Below are 21,712 nucleotides of genomic sequence, written 5' to 3' on the forward strand. Positions count from 1 at the left end.
AGGACATGGAATTGGAAAGGCAGATGAGCTTGCAGAATATCCCTGCTCAAGGGAAAGCAGAGGAAGAGGGGCCCTTGTAAGATTCTGAGAAGGAACAGCAGGAAGACTGGTCAGCAGTAAGGACTGGTAGTGTGGGAGCCAAGCAACAGAACGACAGAGCAGAGGTCATCACTTTAAACCTTATGGAGGTGACTGCATGGGCTGGAGCTACTGTGCAGATTAATGGATGAAGCGTTGTCATCGATGAAACTGCCCAGGCATAACCTATAGAAAGGCAGAACCTTGGGAAGCACCATTGTTAAAGGACTGGTGAAAAGAAAGTTGAGTAAGAGACTGGGAAGCAACAGGCAGGGAAACAAAGAAATTCTCGAGAGCTTTTATGATGGAACTTAAGGCAGGGCAGCACATTCAGAAGGGCTGTGGTGTAAAATGGGGGCAGAGTAGTCAATAAACGTACACTGAAAAGTTTCCATTGGATCTGGCATTTGGGAGGTCATCTGTGACACCAAAGACAGTGTCAAAAGTGGTTCACAGCCCACATTGCTTGTTGTTTTATGCTTTTTCCCTTGACTGTTTTTGAAAGATCAGAGGAAGGCTTGAAACATATCCACAGTTACCTTGAGGAAACAGCAGCGATCACTGTTTCCTGCTGGATCTGCCAGTTCTAAGGGATGTGAGCAATTATTCTGGTGGTATGTGTCTTGGACAGCTAACAATGATATAATTAATGGAGGAATTTCATAACACTCTGCTCATAATGTGTACATGTTTGATCAGCGTCTGGCATGGGTGTAAGCCATCCAGGCATTGCTGTTGCCACTACAAGGCAGACCCAATAGGCAAAAGGTGGGAGTAGCTAGTCACCAATTATCTCCTTCTGGAGTCTGGTCATTGGCCATGGTTAGGACCAGGGTGGGCTCTGGCCATTTCAGGTATGTTATTCCATGTTAAGTGTTGAGAACCACAGGCAGTTAGTAGTCCCTCCTTCTAAGACTCTACTAATTGCATTTATCTCATTGTGTTTCCAAGTTTATTTCACTTTGGGATTTTTTTTTTTAATTATAAAAGCAATATATGGTCATTAGAAAAAGTCAATGGAGGCAAGTAAAAGAAAAGTCAACAGACTGCCCTTCCCACTTCCAGACTCTCCCTGCCCTGGTGGAGGGTTGCCAATGTTGGTGTCACACTGTATTGGGCTTATTTTTATGATAACCCTCTCCGCCTCTGTGTTATGAGATCATAGTGGCCGGAGACTGTCCCTCTTGTATTCATCTTTGCCTCCTTACCTTCTGCTACATGGCCTGACATAAATAATCAGGGCCCATCATATATCAGTTGCTTAAATAATCAGATAAATGAAAGAATGAGTGAATGGAGTGATTTTTTAGGCTTTGCCCTTGGGACCATTGTTTCCATCCCTTTCACTGTAATTTTAGAGATAAACTGGATACAAGAGGAGAGCACCATTTTTGTCACTTTTTGATTTGTAGGAATGCTTATTATATGGATGGTGCTGTGTGACAAGGTATGGGGTTTACAGCCCCTTTATCCTGATAGAGGCACAGATTTATTGAATTATGTAGATAAAGTTAATCTTATTTAGAAACTGGTAGATGACTGGCAGAGAATAAATCAGAGATGATGGGCGTAGCACTTCCATGGAATTATAAGATGTGATATTTGTAATATATTTTAAGTTTTTAAAATGCTTCTTTTAAAGAACTTAAAATGTGTTATAAATATCACATCTTTTAATTAGTTCTTATATTACTTCTATACAGTCTAGAAACTTACTATGCACTCTGCATGTCAGGCACTGGGATATTATCACAAGTATAGCAGAAGGAAGATTCTTGGCTAAGAGAGGACAAAACACGGTCATATCCCCAGAGACATTCAAACCATGTGGACAAAGCTGCCTCTGTAGGTTTGAAAGGGAAGATAGAGAAAAATATCTTGAAGGTCAGCACAGAGAAAGGGGACATTCAGGAGTGATGGAAGCAAGAATTATTTTTACTTAGATTTTAGATTATGGCCTGTTTTCCTTCACTTCGAGCAGTTGTTTCTCCCAAGTGGGCTCTGGAACCACCTATATAGAATTCTTATTAAAATTGCATTTTTCTACCTCCTAAGGAATATGCAATCCAAATTTCCAGAGCAGGAACCCAGGAGTCTGCATTTTAATCTTTAAGAAAATTCATGCAACTCTAAATTGCAGCTAGGAGCCATTCATAAAATAGCACGACAGAACCTGAACATTTCCTGACTGGGTCAAGACCCTAAACAGCATTTAGACCGAAAGGATGTCTTTACATTACGATCTTTTTCAGATAAGTCCATGGAACAATGGCTTTACTACGTCCAGAAAATTATTTTTGCCCAGTTCAAAATTCAAGCATCTATTATAATGACCTGGATTACCAGGCCATTGTGACACCAACATTGGCATCCTTCTGCCAGGGTAGGGAGAGTCTGGAAATAGGAGGGGCAGGTTGTTGACTTTTCCTTTACTTGTTTCTATTGACTTTTTATAATGACTATATATTGCTTTATAATTAAAAAAAAATCCCAGAGTGAAATAGACTTGGAAACACAATGGGATAAATGCAATATTACAATCTTAGAGCGAGGGAACACTGTCTGTCTGTGGTCCTCAACACTTAACATGGAATAACAGGCTTGAAGTGGCCAGAGCCCATGCTGGTCACAACCATAGCCAATGACCAAGAGAAAACTGGTGACTGGTTACTTCCACCTCAGCAAAAGCTAACATTCCACCTTCTCTCTCCCTTTCACCCTAAGTTTGGATGACAGTGCCTATGAGAATTGCTTTAGGACATAGAAATTGATCCAGTATCCCACAGTATATCATTTTCAGAGTGAGATTCAGCTGAAACACACTATATATTTTATTCTGATTCTCAGTCTTGAATTTTCTATAATTTGTAAGACAGTACTGGTTCTGCAAAATTTTCTCATAACAGTACATCATAAGCACCACTCATTATAATTCTAAAAAAGGACTAAAACATTCATTCAATGGCAGAGCCAGAAGAATATATGTGCATGCTTCATTGATGAATACTTTGAAGGGGATAATACCAATTTCAATGTGTAAGTTCTGATATGTTTCCTTTTATGAAGTTTAAATGTATTAGAAATATTTTACCTTTTCATCTGTAAGTTGACAACTTATAATTTTTAAGCTCTTAAGCTCTTTACAGTATTTCTTTGAAAAATGTGAACATGTTTTTGAGTTCTTTTTAGAATGCTTTTTGTACTCCATTTTCTGGTTTAATCTCTTTTTTAAAGGGTTACTTTTGAAAAGATGTACTTGTATTATAGTAGAAGGATTTTTTTTTAAGATCAATTTTATTTCAAAATGAGAAGGCAGTTAAATTAGATCCAAACAGTCCTGCTTTTCATCCATTTCCCACCACCTCCTTTCCCCATCCGCAACTAAACAAAACAGCTTTCCCTTGTCACATTGCTATTGTTACTTCCCATTGGAGGCAGTTTAACAAAGCCTTCAGTGCAGGCTCTAAAGGTTGGATCTGCTTCAACGTAAGAGCAGAAATAGCTTTATTATGGGGGTGAAGTGTGGATGGGAGCCATGAGTAATTGTCAGATACCACACTAAAATGGGCAGGGCAACATGGATGGAGCTGGAGGCCACTATCCTACGGGAATTAATGCAGGAACAGAAACCCAGATAATGCAGGTTCTCACTTATAAGTGGGCGCTAAACACTGAGAACACATGGACACAAAGAAGGGAACGACAGACACTGGGGCCGCTTTTAGGGTGATGGGTGAGAGAAGGGTTGAGGATTGAAAAACTGCCTATTGGGTATTATTATGCTGATTACCTGGTACACCAGATTCCTGTGACACGCAATTTACCCATGTAACAAATTTGCACGTGTACCTTTTGAACCTAAAATAGAAGTTAAAAAAAAATAAAATAAAATGGCCAGGTCCTCATTGGCAGTGGTTCTCAACTGCATGTTAGATTCACCTACCTGCATGTAGGTGTTGTTGTTAATGTCCTTGAACAATGCCCGAGTCCTACCCCAGGCTGACTTTTCCAATTCTCAGGGGACGGTGGTCCCAGGTGATTTTGATCTCAGCCAGAGCTGAGAACCACTAAAGTTAAATCCCTCAGTGTTTTTTAGAGGTTGCCATTAGACCTCCTTTATCTGAATCTCCAAGAGTGCTGGGTTAAAGTGTAAATTCCTTCTCGTCATCCTAGATCTGCTGAATCAGTCGCTGGGAGTGGGACCAGACCATTCTTTAAGCGGGTCAGATGATTCTTTTGTGCTCTGAGGTTTGAGAATCCCCAGCCACTGGGATAACCAGTGGTTATATTAAACCTGGATTAGGGATGTGCTTTGGAAAACAGTGGTGAGACTATTGAGAATCGGTGTTCTAGCTAGTTTATCTGGGCCAAAGGGCTTCTCCTGCCCTTCTGGAAAAGTGTGTTCACTCCTGGCCCTGCACCCTCCTCTCACCTTCTCTGTGTGTTACCCAGAGAAGGTTTTTTGGGTCTGAACGACTCATTCAGCCTGTGGCTGAGTCTCTAATTGACAAACACTATGGTTCGGGCGTGTGAGAGGAGAACACATAGTAGGATGTCTGTCCCAGCTGACAAGAATCATAGATCCTATTTGGAAAGATAAGTGTTGCTTAGAAAGGCAGCACAGAGGGATGGAAGCTGGTAGCATTGAATTCATGCCGAAAGAGTGAGCCTGACCATAGAGGCTTATTTGCCGTTCAGGGGAGGAAGATTCCCATGGCCTAAGGAAGGTGGAGAAGACTTCAGAGAAAGTTAAAGACTTCATTTCTGGATCAAAGCATTCATCCATTGGAAGACTCCATTTCTCTAGAGAATTCTGGTATGAACATACCAGTAGTTGTAATTTTGGCCATATTAAATGGGAATGATTAAAATGAGCTGTAATGTTGAGTGAAAGATATGTATCAGATGAATACAACTTTTTTCCCCTCATTTTTGATATTTGATTGCTGTCTTCTTGAAGTAGCCATTAACCTGAATCGTGTGTGTGTGTGTGTGTGTGTGTGTGTGTGTGTGTGTGTATGTTTATGTATATAGTTTTGGAAGAAGAGTAAGTAAAAAGTGCCAAACTGTCCACATTTTTTTCTGCACATTATCCCATATGAAACCTCACATTTAATATTCTGGAATTCACCTTTACTTTGTGTGTGTGTGAATCAGCATCTTGTACCCCAAGACATGTTTGTGTTTATTTAAGCCAACTCCATGTGGGAGGAAAAGCTGAGGTATAAGGGTTATTTTGGTAATTGTGGCTTTAGGTGAAAACCTTTTTGATTAGGAAAAATTTCTGCCAGCGCAAGTACCAAGAATTGTGCAAAATAAAATTTTACAAAGGGCGTCTCTCTTTCCTGCCTCCCCTTCTGTACCATCAGGAGACCCATGCCGCTCAGCCTGCGTATGCTCTGGAAAGGCTGCTTGGAATTATGGCTTTGTCTACAAGGCTGGCTGCCTCCTCAGTGAGTCTGTGGTGGTTGGAATAATATGATAAATGGGATGCATTTGAAAAAAATTCTCCATTTAACATTTTTTTCCCCTGCACACCCGGAACAACAGCTGTGGTAGCAAATGCAGACTTGGCTCATGGATTCATATTTAGTCTTGTTTGACAATTCCAGATATTTTTAAGCAGGATTGAGTCAGGCAGCCCACAGCACGGCATTCAAACTGTCTTAATCAGCCAGCCTGTTTGGCACACAAGGACTTTGTTTTATCCTAGTAGTAAATAATTCTAAATCAAGCAATATGATGTACTGAATGTACCCAAAGTCACAGCATTCAGTATTTTACTACAGCCTGTCAGCATCTCTTTTTACATGCTTGTTCTGTTCACTGCTAGTTGTTTTATTCATTATAGCTTTTGAATTCCATTCTTGGCCAGGTCTGGATTCATGGTTTTCATACATAATAGGATCCTATGTTTTCTGCCCTGTGGCCCTTCCTCCCTGCCCTCCTCCCTTTACATAGCATTGCCAAGTAGATGCAGTGTTCATTTTTGCCCAGAAGGGTTTCCTATTGTGACACCTCATTTCCTTCTTAGGATCATGGGATTTTGTCGTTTGCCTCTTCTGTGGATGAGTGAATCTCATCCCAAGAGCCTGTTCTTGATGTATGGGGTTTCTTACACTGTTCCAGGTCTTCCGCTCCCAGGCTCTTCTTCATCTCTCCACGTAGGTAGGTCTCTGAAGTCTTTATGTTCAAGCCCTCCCTTCAGCTCTGTGGCTGTCCTTGCTGCCTTCTGAAGAAGGACTTTGTTTGTCTTGTCTACCTCTCTGCTAGCTCCTCAGATTTTCCAGATAAGTCAAACCCGAAAACGTCAGAATGAACTTTCCCTTGACCTTGGTATTCTCCTCAAGCTATTCACCCTTTTTCTCTTCTGGTTGCCAGGCTTTTTGAAGGTATACTCTACCCCATGTTCTCAGATGTGGAGATTTAACAGAACAGTGTAATTTTTTTAATGGGATCTGACACAGGATTGCTAACTATTTTGATAATAAAAATATATCACCGTCATTTAGTAAAAGACAAAGATTTCAACCCACTAGTCAGGATATAATCTCAGATTAAACAACAGTCCTTTTAAGTAAATAAATTCAGCTTTATTATCAGAAAACATTTCTCTCCACTTCTTTAATTTTGCCAACTGTGAATACTGTGTCTCTGACTAGAATTTGACAACAACTGTGCATGCTCACTCTGTCTGCCTCCTCTTTATCTACTGCCTTCTCAATCTTTGTAAAAATAGTTTGGCGTTCCCTCAAACCACTCTGCCCTTGTCCTCTCAAAGATGACCACGGATTCCTGACAGCCAGGCCCACGTCTGTCTTACCTGTTGTGTTGCCACAATGATCCCCCCTCTGGGTGACTCTCTGCTCTTTTGACTTCTGGGACTACTCTGCAGTTCTCTTCCCCTCTGCCTCCTGGGTCTCCACAGAAGCCTGTGTCTTGTTCCCCTCCTCATAACAGCAGGTTCACTTCCCGGCAAACTTGCTTCCTCTCTCCCCACGCTGCTCATCCACCCCCATCTCTGTGTAAAATGAGTACCAAATGGTATCTTGGAACCTCAGGCTTTGTTTCTGACTCCTCATTTTGTCTCTCCGTATGCATTCCTCCAGCATTTTTGACTCCTGCAGTGTATCTGGAGCTGATCAAATCTGACTTCAGACCCTCAACCGCTACTTTGCAGTCTTCCTCGGCCACGAGGCAGATGGCTGGAATTTCAGAGCCCTGCTCTTTCACATGTCAGCAGAATGACCTTGGACAATTTATTTAATGTTTCCAAGCCTGCTTCTGCATCTGTTAATGGGACTCCTGCTATCTATCTCAATACTTGTGGCAAAGATTAGAGAGAATGCATGCAAAATGCCAGTCATGATACCCGGTACATAACAGGCCCTCAAAAATGGCAGCTCTTCTTGTGTGGAGTTATATAGTCAAAGAGGGCTTGGAGGGAAGTAATTCATTCCCCTTTGCACTTTTCCTCATCTGAGCCTGTCCCCTGCTGTTTCTCCCAGTGCCTAGGACTTACCACTTATGTCTAAAGTGGCAGTGACACCAGCTGTCAGGTGACTAATTTTAACAAAGCCTTCTTTGAGCAATCGATAGTTGGAAAGCAATTCCAAATTTTCATTGGAAATAGAAATATTATGCTTAAAAAATATAAAGTGTCCATATGGCTGAAAGGAGGCGATTGCGTGTGCACTCTTGATACCATGGCAGCCAGCTGGAGCACAGGCGCCAGCTCAGCATCGGCCAGGATGAGCCATAGTGCGCATTTTCTTAGCAGGAGTTGCTGTAGCATTTTGAGAATTCAGTGTGCTAACAAGAATATTAATCTGCTGTAATAATTCCTCTCCACTCATAGTAGAGGACAGTGTTGTATGGGAAGACGATCAAGTTCTATGTAATCTTGCTTTTGCATTATCCATAGCACTTTAATATTGGTAAATATAGAAGGTGATCAGTACAGATGTTAATAGTTTACATGAGAAGCATGAGAAGGAAAACTTAAGTGGGCTTACCTGTAGGTCACATCTTGTATATTTTCTCCTTAAACACTCAAAACACAAACATAATTAGACTCAAATGGGGAAATTGTTTATCTTGAGCAAGTCCCAAGGTGATGTAAAGAATGTCTGTGCAGAAGGTTGTTAGTCTTTGATATCTACATGCAATTGCTGATTCCTGTTAGGGTTGCCTCTGCCTCTGGACCTCTTGATGGGACAGTTCGTGGAGTAGTTTTATTATTGAGGGTACTATTTGTTTATGCCATATTATTTTTTGTTTGTCTCTGATTTGTTTTAACATCAGCGATGTGGCAATGAGGGTACTGTCTTCAAATTCTTGATTGCTTATGCAGTTACATGTTTTTTAAATCTAATATTAGATACTAATGACAGAGAACTTACTTAATGACTCAGTCTTTCTTTTTTTTTTGAGACAGAGTCTTGCTTTGTCACCAGGCTGGAGTACAGTGGTGTGATCTCGGCTCACTGCAACCTCTAACTCCCAGGATCACGTGATTCTTTTGCCTTAGCCTCCTGTGTAGCTGGGATTACAGGCACGCGCCACCATGCCCAGCTAATTTTTGTATTTTTAGTAGAGATGGGGTTTCACCATGTTGGCCAGGATGCTTTCGATCTCCTGACATTGTGATTCACCTGCTTCAGCCTCCCAAAGTGCTGGGATTACAGGCATGAGCCACCGCGCCTGACTAAGACTCAGTTCTTTCTATATTGACAGAGGTCTTGATATTTCCTTCCTCTGGTTTGAGTGTGTCCAGGTTGAGAGAAGACCAAGAAAGCATATGCCCCAGCCCTTACCAGTTGGTATGAAAAGTGACCCACATGTAAAAACCATCCTGGGCCACTTGGGGAAGGTTGCCTTCCTCTCCCTTCTTATAATCCTATACATTTGCATACTTTACCAAGTTATAAAGTACATTCTCACTTTACCTCTCAGTAGACTTGTGAGGTGGATGAGACAGAGATTCCAGATCCCTTTCACAAGGAAACAGAAGCCCAAAGTGGTTGAAGTTTGCCTGTATTTAATGAAGATGCTAGCTGTGGAGTCAGTCTTGATTCCAGTCCCTGTGGGGTTAGTCAGTACGTGTTGTTGAATGCCTGCCAAGGCCCCACACTGTGGCGATGGTGGGGCACAATAGAGAACGATATAGGTCTGGTTCCTGACCTAGTGGAGGATACAGCTAGTGGGAAAGTTATTGAATAGATTTTATAGATAATCACTGCTGAGAAAAACGCTTCAAACAAGGAGTATTGGGCACTGTGGAAGGCCTCATTATTTGGGGGGGATTCATGGAAGATTTAACTGAAAATGTAAGATACTATGTTGCCTTTTTGTTAGTGCTACATTAAGTAAGAAATAATTATGAAACATTTTAACATTGTGTACTGAAATACTAAGTTTGTAATCCAAAATTGATAAAGATTATTCATACTAAAGAATTAAATAGGGTTAGATTTTTAAAGTTTTTGTTACTTTGATTTTTTAAATTATGTATCTTGAAAATGAATCTTAGTTTGGCCAGTTTAATCTGAAGAATTAGGTAAAGAAAAAATTTAAATCTACCGTAAGTCAGATCAGATGATGCACTTCCTCTCTGGTTCCCTTAGACTGAGCTGCTGAAGATTCAGAGACAGCGTTATCCTTGGCTTTGGCAGGTGGCATGCGTCTCTTCACCCTCACTTGTTATTTTCAGAGGCAAGATGTCTTGGTGGTCAAGATCGTGGGTCAGGACTGAGATGGCATAGGGCCAAATCCTGGCCTTCCCACTTACCAGCTGTGTAAACTTGGACGGGTCCCTTACCCATTGGGTGCCTCAGTTTGCTGATTCGGAGAATGGAGATGATAGTAATAGTACCTCCTTAACATTTTTGTGAAGGTTTAAATGAGTTCATTTGTGCAAAGTGTTTAGAATTGTGCCTCACACTTAGTAGGCGCTCAGTAAAGCTCTGCCGCTGCAGTTTTATGATCAGGGTGGTAAAGGGCCCTCTGAGTGCAGTGAGGCTGGAACCAGGAGAAAGAAATTGGTCTATGCCTGGGCCGAATCCAGGACTGTAGTAATGTTTATATTGCTAAACTACAGATTTCATGTTTTTATTTCTAAAGTATGACTATAAATCTCACTAATTGAAAGCAATTCTAATTCAGAAATAATGATAGCTTAGAGTGGGATCAGAATTAAAGGTTAGCTTAAGAAAGTTGTAGGAAAAAGATTAATTTTACAATCATTCTTAGACATTTTATAAATATCAAATTTTATGCTTTTATTCTTGATGTATGTAGAACAAGCCCAATTTGAATTAATGAAAAGTATGATTAATTTATTTTTATTTTTATTATTATTATTTTTAACCAGGAGTGGTGGCACACGCCTGTAATCCCAAACACTTTAGGAGGCTTAGGCGGGAGGATTGCTTGAGCCCAGGAGTTTGAGACCAGCCAGGGCAAGATAGTGAGACCCTGTCTCTACAAAACATTTTAAAATTAGCTGGGCATGGTGGCGTGCACCTGTAGTCGCAGCTAGTTGAGGGCTGAGGTGGGAGGATTATTGGAGCCTCGAGATCAAGGCTGCAGTGAGCCAAGATTGCGCCGCTGCATTCTAGCCTGGGCAACAAAATGAGACCCTGTCTTACAAAAAAAATATATATATATATATATATATATATATATATATATATATTTTTTTTTTTGTTTCACCTTATGTAAAAGCTTGAACTGAGTGTTGGCACGTAGTAATTTTGGGTTACCTTCCTTAATGAGTAGATGAAAATCTCATTAATAGTACTAAGTATTAGTATACTAACTATATAATAATAAGTATTTCTAGTACTTTAAGGTACATAGATGGTTATTTAGGGTTTAATCATTATTGCTTCTCAAATAGTTAAAACTAGCAAAAACCCTCTAAATGTTATTTCTATTGGTAATGCTACTCTTTTTTTTTTTTTTTTTTTTGAGACGGAGTTTCACTCTGTGCCTTAGGCTGGAGTACAGTGGGCTGATCTTGGCTCACGGCAACCTCTGCCTCCTGCGTTTAAGCGATTCTCCTGCCTCAGCTTCCCGAGAAGTAGCTGGGATTACAGGCATGCACCACGACGCCCAGCTAATTTTTGTATTTTTAGTAGAGATGGGGTTTCCCCATGTTGGCCCAGGCTGGTCTCGAACTCCTGACCTCAAGTGATCTGCCTGCCTTGGCATCCCAAAGTTCAGGTATTACAGACGTGAGCCACTGTGCCCAGCCAATATGATGCTACTCTTCAAATTATTTGGCCTTGAATGGAAAACAGTGGTCATCTCTTTTGATCCCCTCACGTAGTGTTCTAGTGTGCCATTTATTTTACTCCCCTTTATCCTGCTTAGATTGTAAGTTGGAGGTGTGAGTATCATCTTTTTTATAGGAGAGGGAACTCCTTGTCTAGCAGATTAATTATAAACAAATCAAGCTGGCATATGGTAATCTGCTATCAAGAGATCTTTCCAGCCTTCTCTCCAGATACTCTCATTTTGATACCCTGTTGTTCAGGCAGACTGTACCATCATTCCCTAGGGATCACCCTCTCATCACTGTGCATCAAATATCACATTCATGCCTGTGCTTCTCCTTTGCTCTTATTTATTTGATTCAAAGCATAGCAGGGTCCTTCTTTGTCTAGCTTCCTCCCTTCTCAACTCCTGCAGCACTTACATTATGATATACTAGCATTATTTAAAAATACTTGTCAATGATCTATTTTACAGGTAAGGAAATTGAGGCACAGATGAGTAGTTTACCCAGGGGCGCAAACCTAATAAGTGCAGAAAACTGGTGCAGATATTGCTCTTATGGCTGTTCCGATTTGATGGAGGACAAATTGAATAGAGAGAGAGACCATTTAAGAGGCTATTGTCATCATCTGGTAGATTGGGGCCTGAACTAGGTTGATAATAATAGGAGTGGACAGAAAAAGATGGACGGGAAAAATAATTAGAGAATACCAAAAGGATTTGGAAATTGGTCATGAGTGTCAAAGAAGGGGATGGTGGGGTCTGGGGGAAATACTCAAATTACAATTTTTAATGGGGTATTGTGGTCAGGCTAGACCTCATTGAGAAGATTTTTTTTTTCTTCATACATTTAGTTTTAAACCTCACATTTGTCCCCAGCAGAACATTTGGGAATCAATTAAAAGTGATTTCAGCTGGGAATAACCTGCAAGCTGTATAGTATCTCTTGTAAGAGATCTGGCACTAAGCGGTTTTCTTAGTGGTACAATAGAGATACTGTATACCACATGAAAGAACAATGTTCTGATACAGTCTTTGTTGCATATAGTTTCTCATCCATTCCTTCAGGACCTATGGACTGCGTACAATATGCTTAATACTGTGTGGGCTCTGGAGAAACTGCAACTGACAAGGCCACCATGGTCTCTCTTCCCAGAGACCTTAGAATTTAGTAAGGGAGATTTACCATCATCAAACAATTAGTTAATTAAAACTGTAACAGATCTTACAAAGGTGAAGCCCAAGGAACTTGAGAGCTGGAGAACCCAATCTAATCTTTGGAATTCAAGGAAAGTGCCCCTGAGGATTTCACATGTTAGCTGAGTATTTCAGGGTAAGCAACTTGCTTAAAGCAAACCAGCAATCAAGACTCTTTAACCCACACTATTGCCTTTCTTGTCTAAAGTTTTTATTTTACAGGCAAATACATTCAAAGGGTCAAGCTAAGAACATGGATGTGATGGAAAGAAGTGGTGTTGGGAGTCAGGAGACTTGCGTTCTGTTTACTGTCTGCTACTTTGTGCATACAAGCAATTTAGCCTGGAGAGAGAATTCACCTTCCTGTAAACCAGACCTCTAGGTCTGCTATGTCTGGACTTAGTCCAGCTGTGTTCTCTGGCAATTGTTTTTGTTATAGATTATTGTTTATTCTAGTTACCATGCATAGTGTGGAATGGAACACTAGAACTTATTCCTCTTATCTTACTGTAACTTTATACCTGTCAACTTTTTTCCCATCCCCTCCACCCCACTACCCTTCCTAGGCTCTCTTAATCACTATTCAACTTGCTACTTCTATGAGATCAACTTCTTTAGGTTACACATATGAGTAAGATTATGTGATATTTGTCTTTCTGAGTCTGACTTATTTCACTTAAATAATGTCCTCCAGGCTCATCTATGTTGTCTCAAATGACATTGATTTCATTCTTTTTTTATGGCTGAATAGTACATTGTGTGAAATATACACATTTTCTTTATCCATTCATCTGTTGAGGGACACTTAGGTTGATTCCATGTCTTGACTCTTGTGAATAATGCTGTGATAAACATGGGAGTGCAGATATATCTTTGATATGCTAATTTCATATCCTTTAGATATGTATCTGGTAGTGGGATTGCTGGATCATATGGTAGTTCCATTTTGAATTTTTTGAGGAACCGCCGTAGTTTTTCATAATGGCTGTACTCATTTAGATTCCCATCAGCAGTGTGTAAGAGGTCCCTTTTCTCTGCATCCTTGCTGGTATTTGTTGTTTTTTGTCTTTTTGATAATAGCTATAATAACTGGGGTGAGATGATATCTCATTGTGGTTTTGATTTGCATTTCCCTTGTGATTGGTAATGCTGGGCATTTTTTTCGTGTACTTGTTAGCCATTTGTATGTCTTCTTTTGAGAAATGTCATTCAGATCAGATCTTATGTTCATTTTTAAAAATCAAATTTTTCTTTTTTGCTGTTGAGTTTTTTCTGTATTCTGGATATTAACAATCCCTTGTCAGATGCGTAGTTTGCAAATATTTTCTGTCATTTTGTAGGTCGTCTCTTTATTCTGTTGAGTCTTTCCTTTGCTGTGAAGAAGCTTTTAAGTTTGATAAAATCCCATCTGTCTGTTTGTTTTGTTTTGTTTTGTTTTTTGAGATGGACTTTTGCTCTTGTTACCCAGGCTTGGGTGCAGTGTCGTGATCTCAGCTCACTGCAACCTCTGCCTCCCAGGTTCAAGAGATTCTCCCGCCTCAACCTCCTGAGTAGCTGGGATTACAGGCAAGTGCCACCATGCCCAGCTAATTTTTGTATTTTTAGTGGAGACGGGGTTTTGCCATGTTAGCCAGGCTGGTGTCGAACTCCTGAACTCAGGTGATCTGCCCGCCTTGGCTTCCCAGAGTGCTGGGATTACAGGTATGAGCTACCGCACCTGGCCTGTTTTTTGCTTTTGTTGCCTGTGTTTTTGAGGTCTTGTCCAAAGAAATCCTTGCCCAGACCAATGCCATGAAGCATTTCTCCTGTTTTCCTTTGGTAGTTGTATAGTTTCAGGTCTTACATTTAAGGCTTTAACCCATTTTGAGTCAATTTTTATATATGATGAGAGATAGGGATCTCGTTTCATTCTTCTGCATGTGGATATCCGGTTTTTCCAGCACACCTAATGTGTGTTTTTGGCACCTTTGTTGAAAATCAGTTGGCTGTAAATGAGTGGATTTATTTCTGTTTTTTTTAAAAAAATTTTTATTTCTGTAGGTTTTTGGGGAACAGGTGGTATTTGGTTACATAAGTTCTTCAGTGGTGATTTGTGAGATTTTGGTTCAACCATCAACCAAGCAGTATACACTGAACCCAATTTGTAGTGAGTGGATTTATTTCTGGGTTCTCTATTCTATTTCACTGGTCTATGTATCAGTTTCTATGCTAGTACCATACTGTTTTGGTTACTATTGCTTTGTAGTATAGTAATTTACATTCTCACCAACAGTGTATAATAATTTCCTTTTTTTTGTATCCTTTTGAAGTCAGGTAGTATGTTGCTTCCAGCTTTGTTCTTTTTCTTTACCATTACTTTGGCTTTTTGGGGTCTTTTGTGGTTCTGTAAGAATTAGAGGATTGTTTTTTCTATTTCTATGAAGAATATCAGTGGTATTTTGACAGCAATTGCATTGAATCTATAGATTGCTTTGGGTAGTATAGACACTTTTAACAATTTTCTTTTCTCTCTCTTTTTTTTTTTTTTTTTGGAGACAGAGTCTTGCTCTGTCATTCAAGCTGGAGTTCAGTGGTACATTCTTGGATCACTGCAACCTTGGCCTCCCACGTTCAAGCAATTCTCTTGCCCCGGCCTCCAGAGTAGGTAGGATTACAGGCATGCACCGCTGCACCTGGCTAATGTTTGTATTTTTAGTAGAGATGGAGTTTCACCATGTTGGCCAATCTGGTCTCGAAATCCTGACCTCAAGTGATCTGCCTGCTTCGACCTCCCAAAGTGCTGGGATTGCAAGTGTAAGCCACCATGCCTGGCCACAATGTTAATTCTTCTAACCCATAAGCACAGTATATCTTTCCATTTATTTGTATCCTCTTCAATTTTTTTCATCAGTGTTTTATAGTTTTCATTGTAGAGATTTTTTACCTATTTGGTTAAATTTATTCTTAGGCATTTTATTTTTTGTAGCTATTATAAATGGGATTGATTTTTAAAAATTTCTTTTTTAGGTAGTTCACCATTGGTGTATAGAAGTGCTACCAATTTTTCTTTTTTTTTCTTTTTTTTCTTTTTAATTGAGACGGAGTCTCACTCTGTTACCCAGGCTACAGTGCAATGGTGCGATCTGGGCTTGCTACAAGCTCCACCTCCTGGGTTCATGCCATTCTCCTGCCTCAGCCTCCCGAATAGCTGGGACCACAGGTATCCGCCACCACGCCCGGCTAATTTTTTTTTTTTTTTGTATTTTTAGTGGAGACAGGGTTTCACTGCGCTAGCCAGGATGGTCTTGATCTCCTGACCCCATGATCCACCCGCCTCAGCCTCCCAAAGCGCTGGGACCACAGGCGCGAGCCACCATGCCCGGCCGGGAAATGCTACTGATTTTTCTATGTTGAATTTGTATCCTGTAAGTTTATTGAGTTTATTTACTAGTTCTCACGGGTTTTTTTATGGAGTCTTTAGGGTTTTCTATATGTAAAATTATGTCATCTGCAAACAAGGACAATTTAGCTTCTGCTTTTCCAGTTTGGATGCCCTTTATTCCTTTCTCTTGCCTAATCTCTCTGGGCAGGACTTTCAGTACTATGTTGAATAAAAGTGGTGAGAGTAGATATTCTTGTCTTGTCTAGATCTTACAAAAAAAGCTTTCAACTTTTCTTCATTCCATATGATGTTCATTGTGGGTTTGTCATAAGTGGCCTTTATTGTGCTGAGATAATGAGGCATCTCTTTTCTCAGCCTTATAGACTGCTCCTCAGAACCAGAAATGGTGACAAGAAGAGAGACTATCATGGAGTATTCAGGCTGACCAGCACTTTTCAGACCATGGCAAGCCAACGGCATGGCGCGGCCTTGCTTGCCTGAACAGTGATGCTCATCCTGTGATGAATTTGCTTGTTTATTCTTAAGCATGGCAATGCCATGACTTGAACATGGGAGGGCCAGCACTCAGTGAAATAGATCTGTAGTGGTGGGTGAGTCACTTCATCTCTCTGAGCCTTAGTGTCCATTTTGTATAATGAAAGTTAAAACATTTTGAGGAGATTAAATAAGATAATGTTTATAAGAGGGCTACAGCCGAATTTGTACTAAGGGTCCACAAATGTTCGTGAGTTTTAAAAATCTATTCCAGATTCAACTATAGATTTGACAGATATATATATATATATATATGTTATTAGTGAAAAACAAACACTATGGTCCTACTTTCACAAATAAGCTATTATATTTATGCTATTACTTTCATAAATAAGCGATTATATTTATATAAACTAGGACCATAGTGTTTGTTTTTCACTACCTCATTTGACCATGCAAGGCAGAAAATAGTGTGAGGAAAATGTTAGCATAGATCCAAATGTTTTACACTTTTAAATTTGAACTAAAATCTTTCATGTAGCATCTGATTATTGTGAGGTTGTTGGAGCAAGACATCCATTTTTTCTTTAATTCTCCCTTTTCCCTACCACCCACAATTTAGAAATATTAAGTATGTTTTGGCTCAGATTGCATGAGTCAGACTGGTGGAAGAAACAGCAAGAACCAGGAGAAATCTTTCTATTTTAGCCATTCTCAATGTTAATCTGTCCAAAATAAATGAATTTTTGAAGTTAAATGCTGCAGACTAACCTTTTAAAGGCCTAAAAGCTATAATCTCAAGTTTTGTATCAAGAAAGGAATTTAAAATAGCAACTTTGGTCTTTTAAAAATCACAGTATTTAAAGGCCAGTAAATATGGGGGAAAATGTTCAGCTGCAATAGTCATAAAAAGAATACAAAATAAAATGTTGCCATACTATTTTAGCAATACAATTGGCATTTTTTAAAATGTAAAAGAAAGAAAAGAGGAGGAGAGATGTTGAATACGGCATCTTCTACAGGCTGATGAAAGTTAAAGTGGGCATAAGTTGCTGCTCGCAAAAGCAATTTAATAATATTTTTCAAGCTCTGTAGAGATGTTAATGCCTTTGACACAGTAATTCTACTTCTGGGAACATAGCCTAAGGAAATAATCAGGAATGCACATAAATATAACATCAGGAACTTTGAAACAACCTAAATGCCCAACAATGGAGGATTGATTAAATGAAATATGAAAATATATACAATGTGCTTTTCTGCCATTAAGAACAGCAAACTACTTGGAGAAATAATGATAGGAGAAAAAAGCTTGTAAAGTAATGTAAGGTGCAAAAACCAAATTATCATGAACTTAGTATTGTGAAATATAATCTATTTATACACATATTCTGTGTGTATATGTGTGTGCACACGTGTGTGTGTGACAAGTAAAAAAAAAAATCACAATAAAAGATTACCTCTAGGTGATGAGAGTGTTGGTGGTGTTTATTTTCTTCTTTGTATATTTTACAAATATTTATGTTTGTAATCAGAAAAAAAAATCGTAATTTAAAAGTGCACTACTTTGGAATAACTGGTACTGATACCACCACATGAAAATATAAGGAAAAGAAAGTCTAAAGGTAATTATAACAGAATGCCATCAGTGCTTTTGATAGAGTGATGGGACTTGATGGTGGTAGTGGCGGTTTTTGTTATTTTATTATTTAAATGATTTGTTAAATAATTGTACATATGTATGGGTACATAGTGATGCTTTGATACATATAATGTACTGTGTAATTACAAGGTAATTAGCATACTCATCTAAAGCATTTATCATTTCTTTGTGTTAGGAACTTTCGATATCCTCCTTTCACCCATTTGAAACTATATATTATTGTTAACTGTAGTCATCTTACAGTGCTATACAACAGCAGTTCTCAACTTTTTTGGCACCACGGACTGGTTTTGTGGAAGACAGTTGTATTAGTCCATTTTCACACTGCTGATAAAGACATATCCGAGACTGGGCAATTTAAGACAGAAGGGTTTAATTTGACTCATAGTTCCATCTGACTAGGGAGGCCTCACAATCATGGTGGAAGACAAGGGGGAGCAAGTCACATCTTATGTGGATGGTGGCAGGCAAAGAGAGCTTGTGCAGGGAAACTCCCCCTTATAGTAACTATCAGATCTTGTGAGACTTACTTACTGTCATGAGAACAGCTCAGAAAGACCTGCCCCCATGATTCAGTTACCTCCTACCGGGTCCCTCCCACAACACATGGGAATTCAAGATGAGATCTGGATGGGGACACAGCCAAACCATATCATTCTGCCCCTGGCCCCTCCCAAATCTCATGTCCTCACATTTCAAAACCAATCATGCCTTCCCAACAGTCCCCCAAACTCTTAACTCATTTCAGCATTAACTCAAAAGTCCACAGTCCAAATCTCATCCAAGACAAGGCAAGTCCCTTCCATCTATGAGCCTGTAAAATCAAAAGCAAGTTAGTTACTTCCTAGATACAATGGCAGTACAGGCATTGAATAAATACAGCCATTCCAAATGGGAGACATTGGCCAAAACAAAGGAGCTGCAGGCCCCATACAAGTCTGAAATCCAGCAGGGCAGTCAAATCTTAAATCTCCAAAATGATCTCCTTTGACTCCATGTGTCACATCCAGGTCATGCTGATGTAAGAAGTATGTTCCCACGGTCTTGGACAGCTCTGCCCCTGTGGCTTTGCAGGGTATAACCCCATACCTGGCTGCTTTCACGGGCTGGCCTTGACTGTCTGGTGGCTTTTCCAGGTGCATGGTGCTATCTGTTGGTGGATCTACCATTCTGGGGTCTGGAGAATGATGGCCCTCTTCTCGCAGTTCCACTAGGCACTGCCCCAGTAGGGATTCTATGTGGGTGCTCCAACCCCTCATTTCCTTTTTGTACTGCCCTAGCAGAGGTTTCCCACGAGGGCCTTGCCCCTGAAGCAAACTTTTGCCTGGGCATCCAGGCATTTCCATACATCTTCTGAAATCTAGCCAGAGGTTCCCAAACCTCAATTCTTGATTTCTGTGTACCCGCAGGCTCAACACTATGTGGAAGCTGCCAAGGTTTGGGGCTTCCACCCTCTGAAGCAACAGCCCAAGCTATACTTTGGCCCCTTTTAGTCAGAGCTGGAGTGGCTGGGATGCAGCGCACCAGGTCCCTAGACTGCACACAACATGGGGACCCTGGACCGGGCCCAGGAAACAATTTTCTCCTAGGCCTCTGGGCCTGTGATAGGAGGGGCTGCCATGAAGACCTTTGAACATGCCCTGGAGACATTTTTGTCATTGTCTCGGGGATTAACATTCAGCTTCTCGTTACTTATGCAAGTTTCTTCAGCCAGGTTGAATTTCTCCTCAGAAAATGGTTTTTTTTTTCTATCACGTTGTCAGCCTGTAAATTTCCCAAATTTTATGCTCTGCTTCCCTTATAAACTGAATGCCTTTAACAGCACCCAAGTCACCTCTTGAATGTTTTGCTGCTTAGAAATTTCTTTCACCAGATACCTAAATCATCTCTCTCAAGTTCAAAGTTCCACAAATCTCTAGGGCAGGGGCAAAATGCTGCCAGTCTCTTTGCTAAAACATAACAAGTCACCTTTGCTCCAGTTCCCAACAAGTTCCTCATCTCCCACCTCAGCCTGAACTTTATTATCCATATTGCTATCAGGCTTTTGGTCAAAGCCATTCAACAAATCTCTAGGAAGTTCCAAACTTTCCCACGTTTTCCTGTCTTCTGAGCCCTCCAGACTGCTCCAGCTTCCGCCTGTGAACCGGTTCCAAAGTTGCTTCCACATTTTTGGGTATCTTTTCAGCAGCACCCCACTCTACTGGTACCAGTTTACTCTGTTAGTCTGTTTTCATGCTGCTGATAAAGACATACAAAAGAAAGAGGTTTAATGGACTTACAGTTCCACGTGGCTAGGGAGGCCTCACAATCACGGTGGAAGGCAAGGAGGAGGGAGTCACATCTTATGTGGATGACGACAGGCAAAGAGAGCTTGTGCAGGAAAACTCCCCCTTATAATAACCATCAGATCTCGTGAAACTTACTATCATGAGAACAGCACAGGAAAGACCTGCCCCCATGATTCAATTACCTCCTACTGGGTACCTCCCACAACACATGGGAATTCAAGATGAGATTTGGGTGGGGACACAACCAAATCATATGAGCAGTTTTTCCACAGACCAGTGTTGGGAATGGTTCTGGGACAAATCAAGCTCATTACATTTACTGTGCACTTTATTTCTATTATTATTACATTGTAATATATAATGAAATAATTATACAACTCACCATAAGGTAGATTCAATGGGAGCCCTGAGCTTGTTTTCCTGCAACTGGACAGTCCCATCTGGGGGTGATGGGAAACAGATCATCAGGCATTAGATTCTCATAAGGAGCACACAACCTAGATCCCTCGCATGGGCAGTTGACAATAGGGCTCATGCTCTTATGAGAATCTAATGTGGGCGCTGATCTGACAGTAGGTGGAGCTCAGGCAGTAATGCAAGTGATGGGGAGTGGCTGTAAATATGGATGAAGCTTCGCTCACCCACCTGCCGCTCACCTCCTGCTGTGCATACCGGTTCCTCACAGGTACTGGTTCATAGCTCAGGGATTGGGGACCCCTGCCATAGAATACTAGAACTTACTTCTCCTATAGCTATAATTTTGTCAGAGATTTGATGTTTTTATTATTTTTCTTTAATGTGCTTCTGTTGAGAATATAACTTATATTAGGAAAGCAAATATAAATATATTAAAATACTTTATAAGTGTAGGTCATGTTTGAATGGAGGTAGGAATTTCCAGATATTCTCTTGTGAGTGTGATCCATCTTGAGAGTGATGAAAACTGTTAATAATGGTGGCAAATTATAGACATTTTCTCTACTCCTGCAGAGATTCCTGAAATTCCAGAAAGCATTTCATTCTGTAAAGCACTGCAGGTAGCTGACTTCAGCGGAAACCCACTGACTAGGTAAGCTTTCTGCTTACTTTTCTATCTATACTAGTAAGAGTATCTTTTTTGAGAGCCAAGCGGAGAACACAGTCAGGTTAACCATCTTGGAGGTACCTAGATGGATCACTGTCTTTATCAAGGATGGTTGACTTTCACAGATATTTCTTTATAAATAGCCCTGTACAATGAAAGGCGTACTATTCTATTGATAGAAACCTTAAAGTATGTTGTAGGGATAAGGTGCAGCACAGTGAAGTGTACAAAACAGGATGAGGAGTGCATTTCTGAATCAATGTGAA

At 40.3% G+C, this 21,712-nt stretch overlaps 1 protein-coding gene across 1 annotated transcript in view; it reads left to right on the forward strand.

The window, feature by feature from the left end:
- Nucleotides 1–21,712, forward strand: part of LRRC1 (leucine rich repeat containing 1) — a 128,514-nt gene that overhangs the window by 61,779 nt on the left and 45,023 nt on the right. Inside the window, exon 3 of the mRNA XM_003828938.5 lies at nt 21,353–21,431. Coding sequence (XP_003828986.1) covers nt 21,353–21,431 — 79 coding nt within the window. The remainder of the gene's footprint in view (nt 1–21,352; nt 21,432–21,712) is intronic.

The sequence above is a fragment of the Pan paniscus genome, chromosome 5 (genome assembly GCF_029289425.2).
Source record: "Pan paniscus chromosome 5, NHGRI_mPanPan1-v2.0_pri, whole genome shotgun sequence".
NCBI lineage: Eukaryota > Metazoa > Chordata > Mammalia > Primates > Hominidae > Pan > Pan paniscus.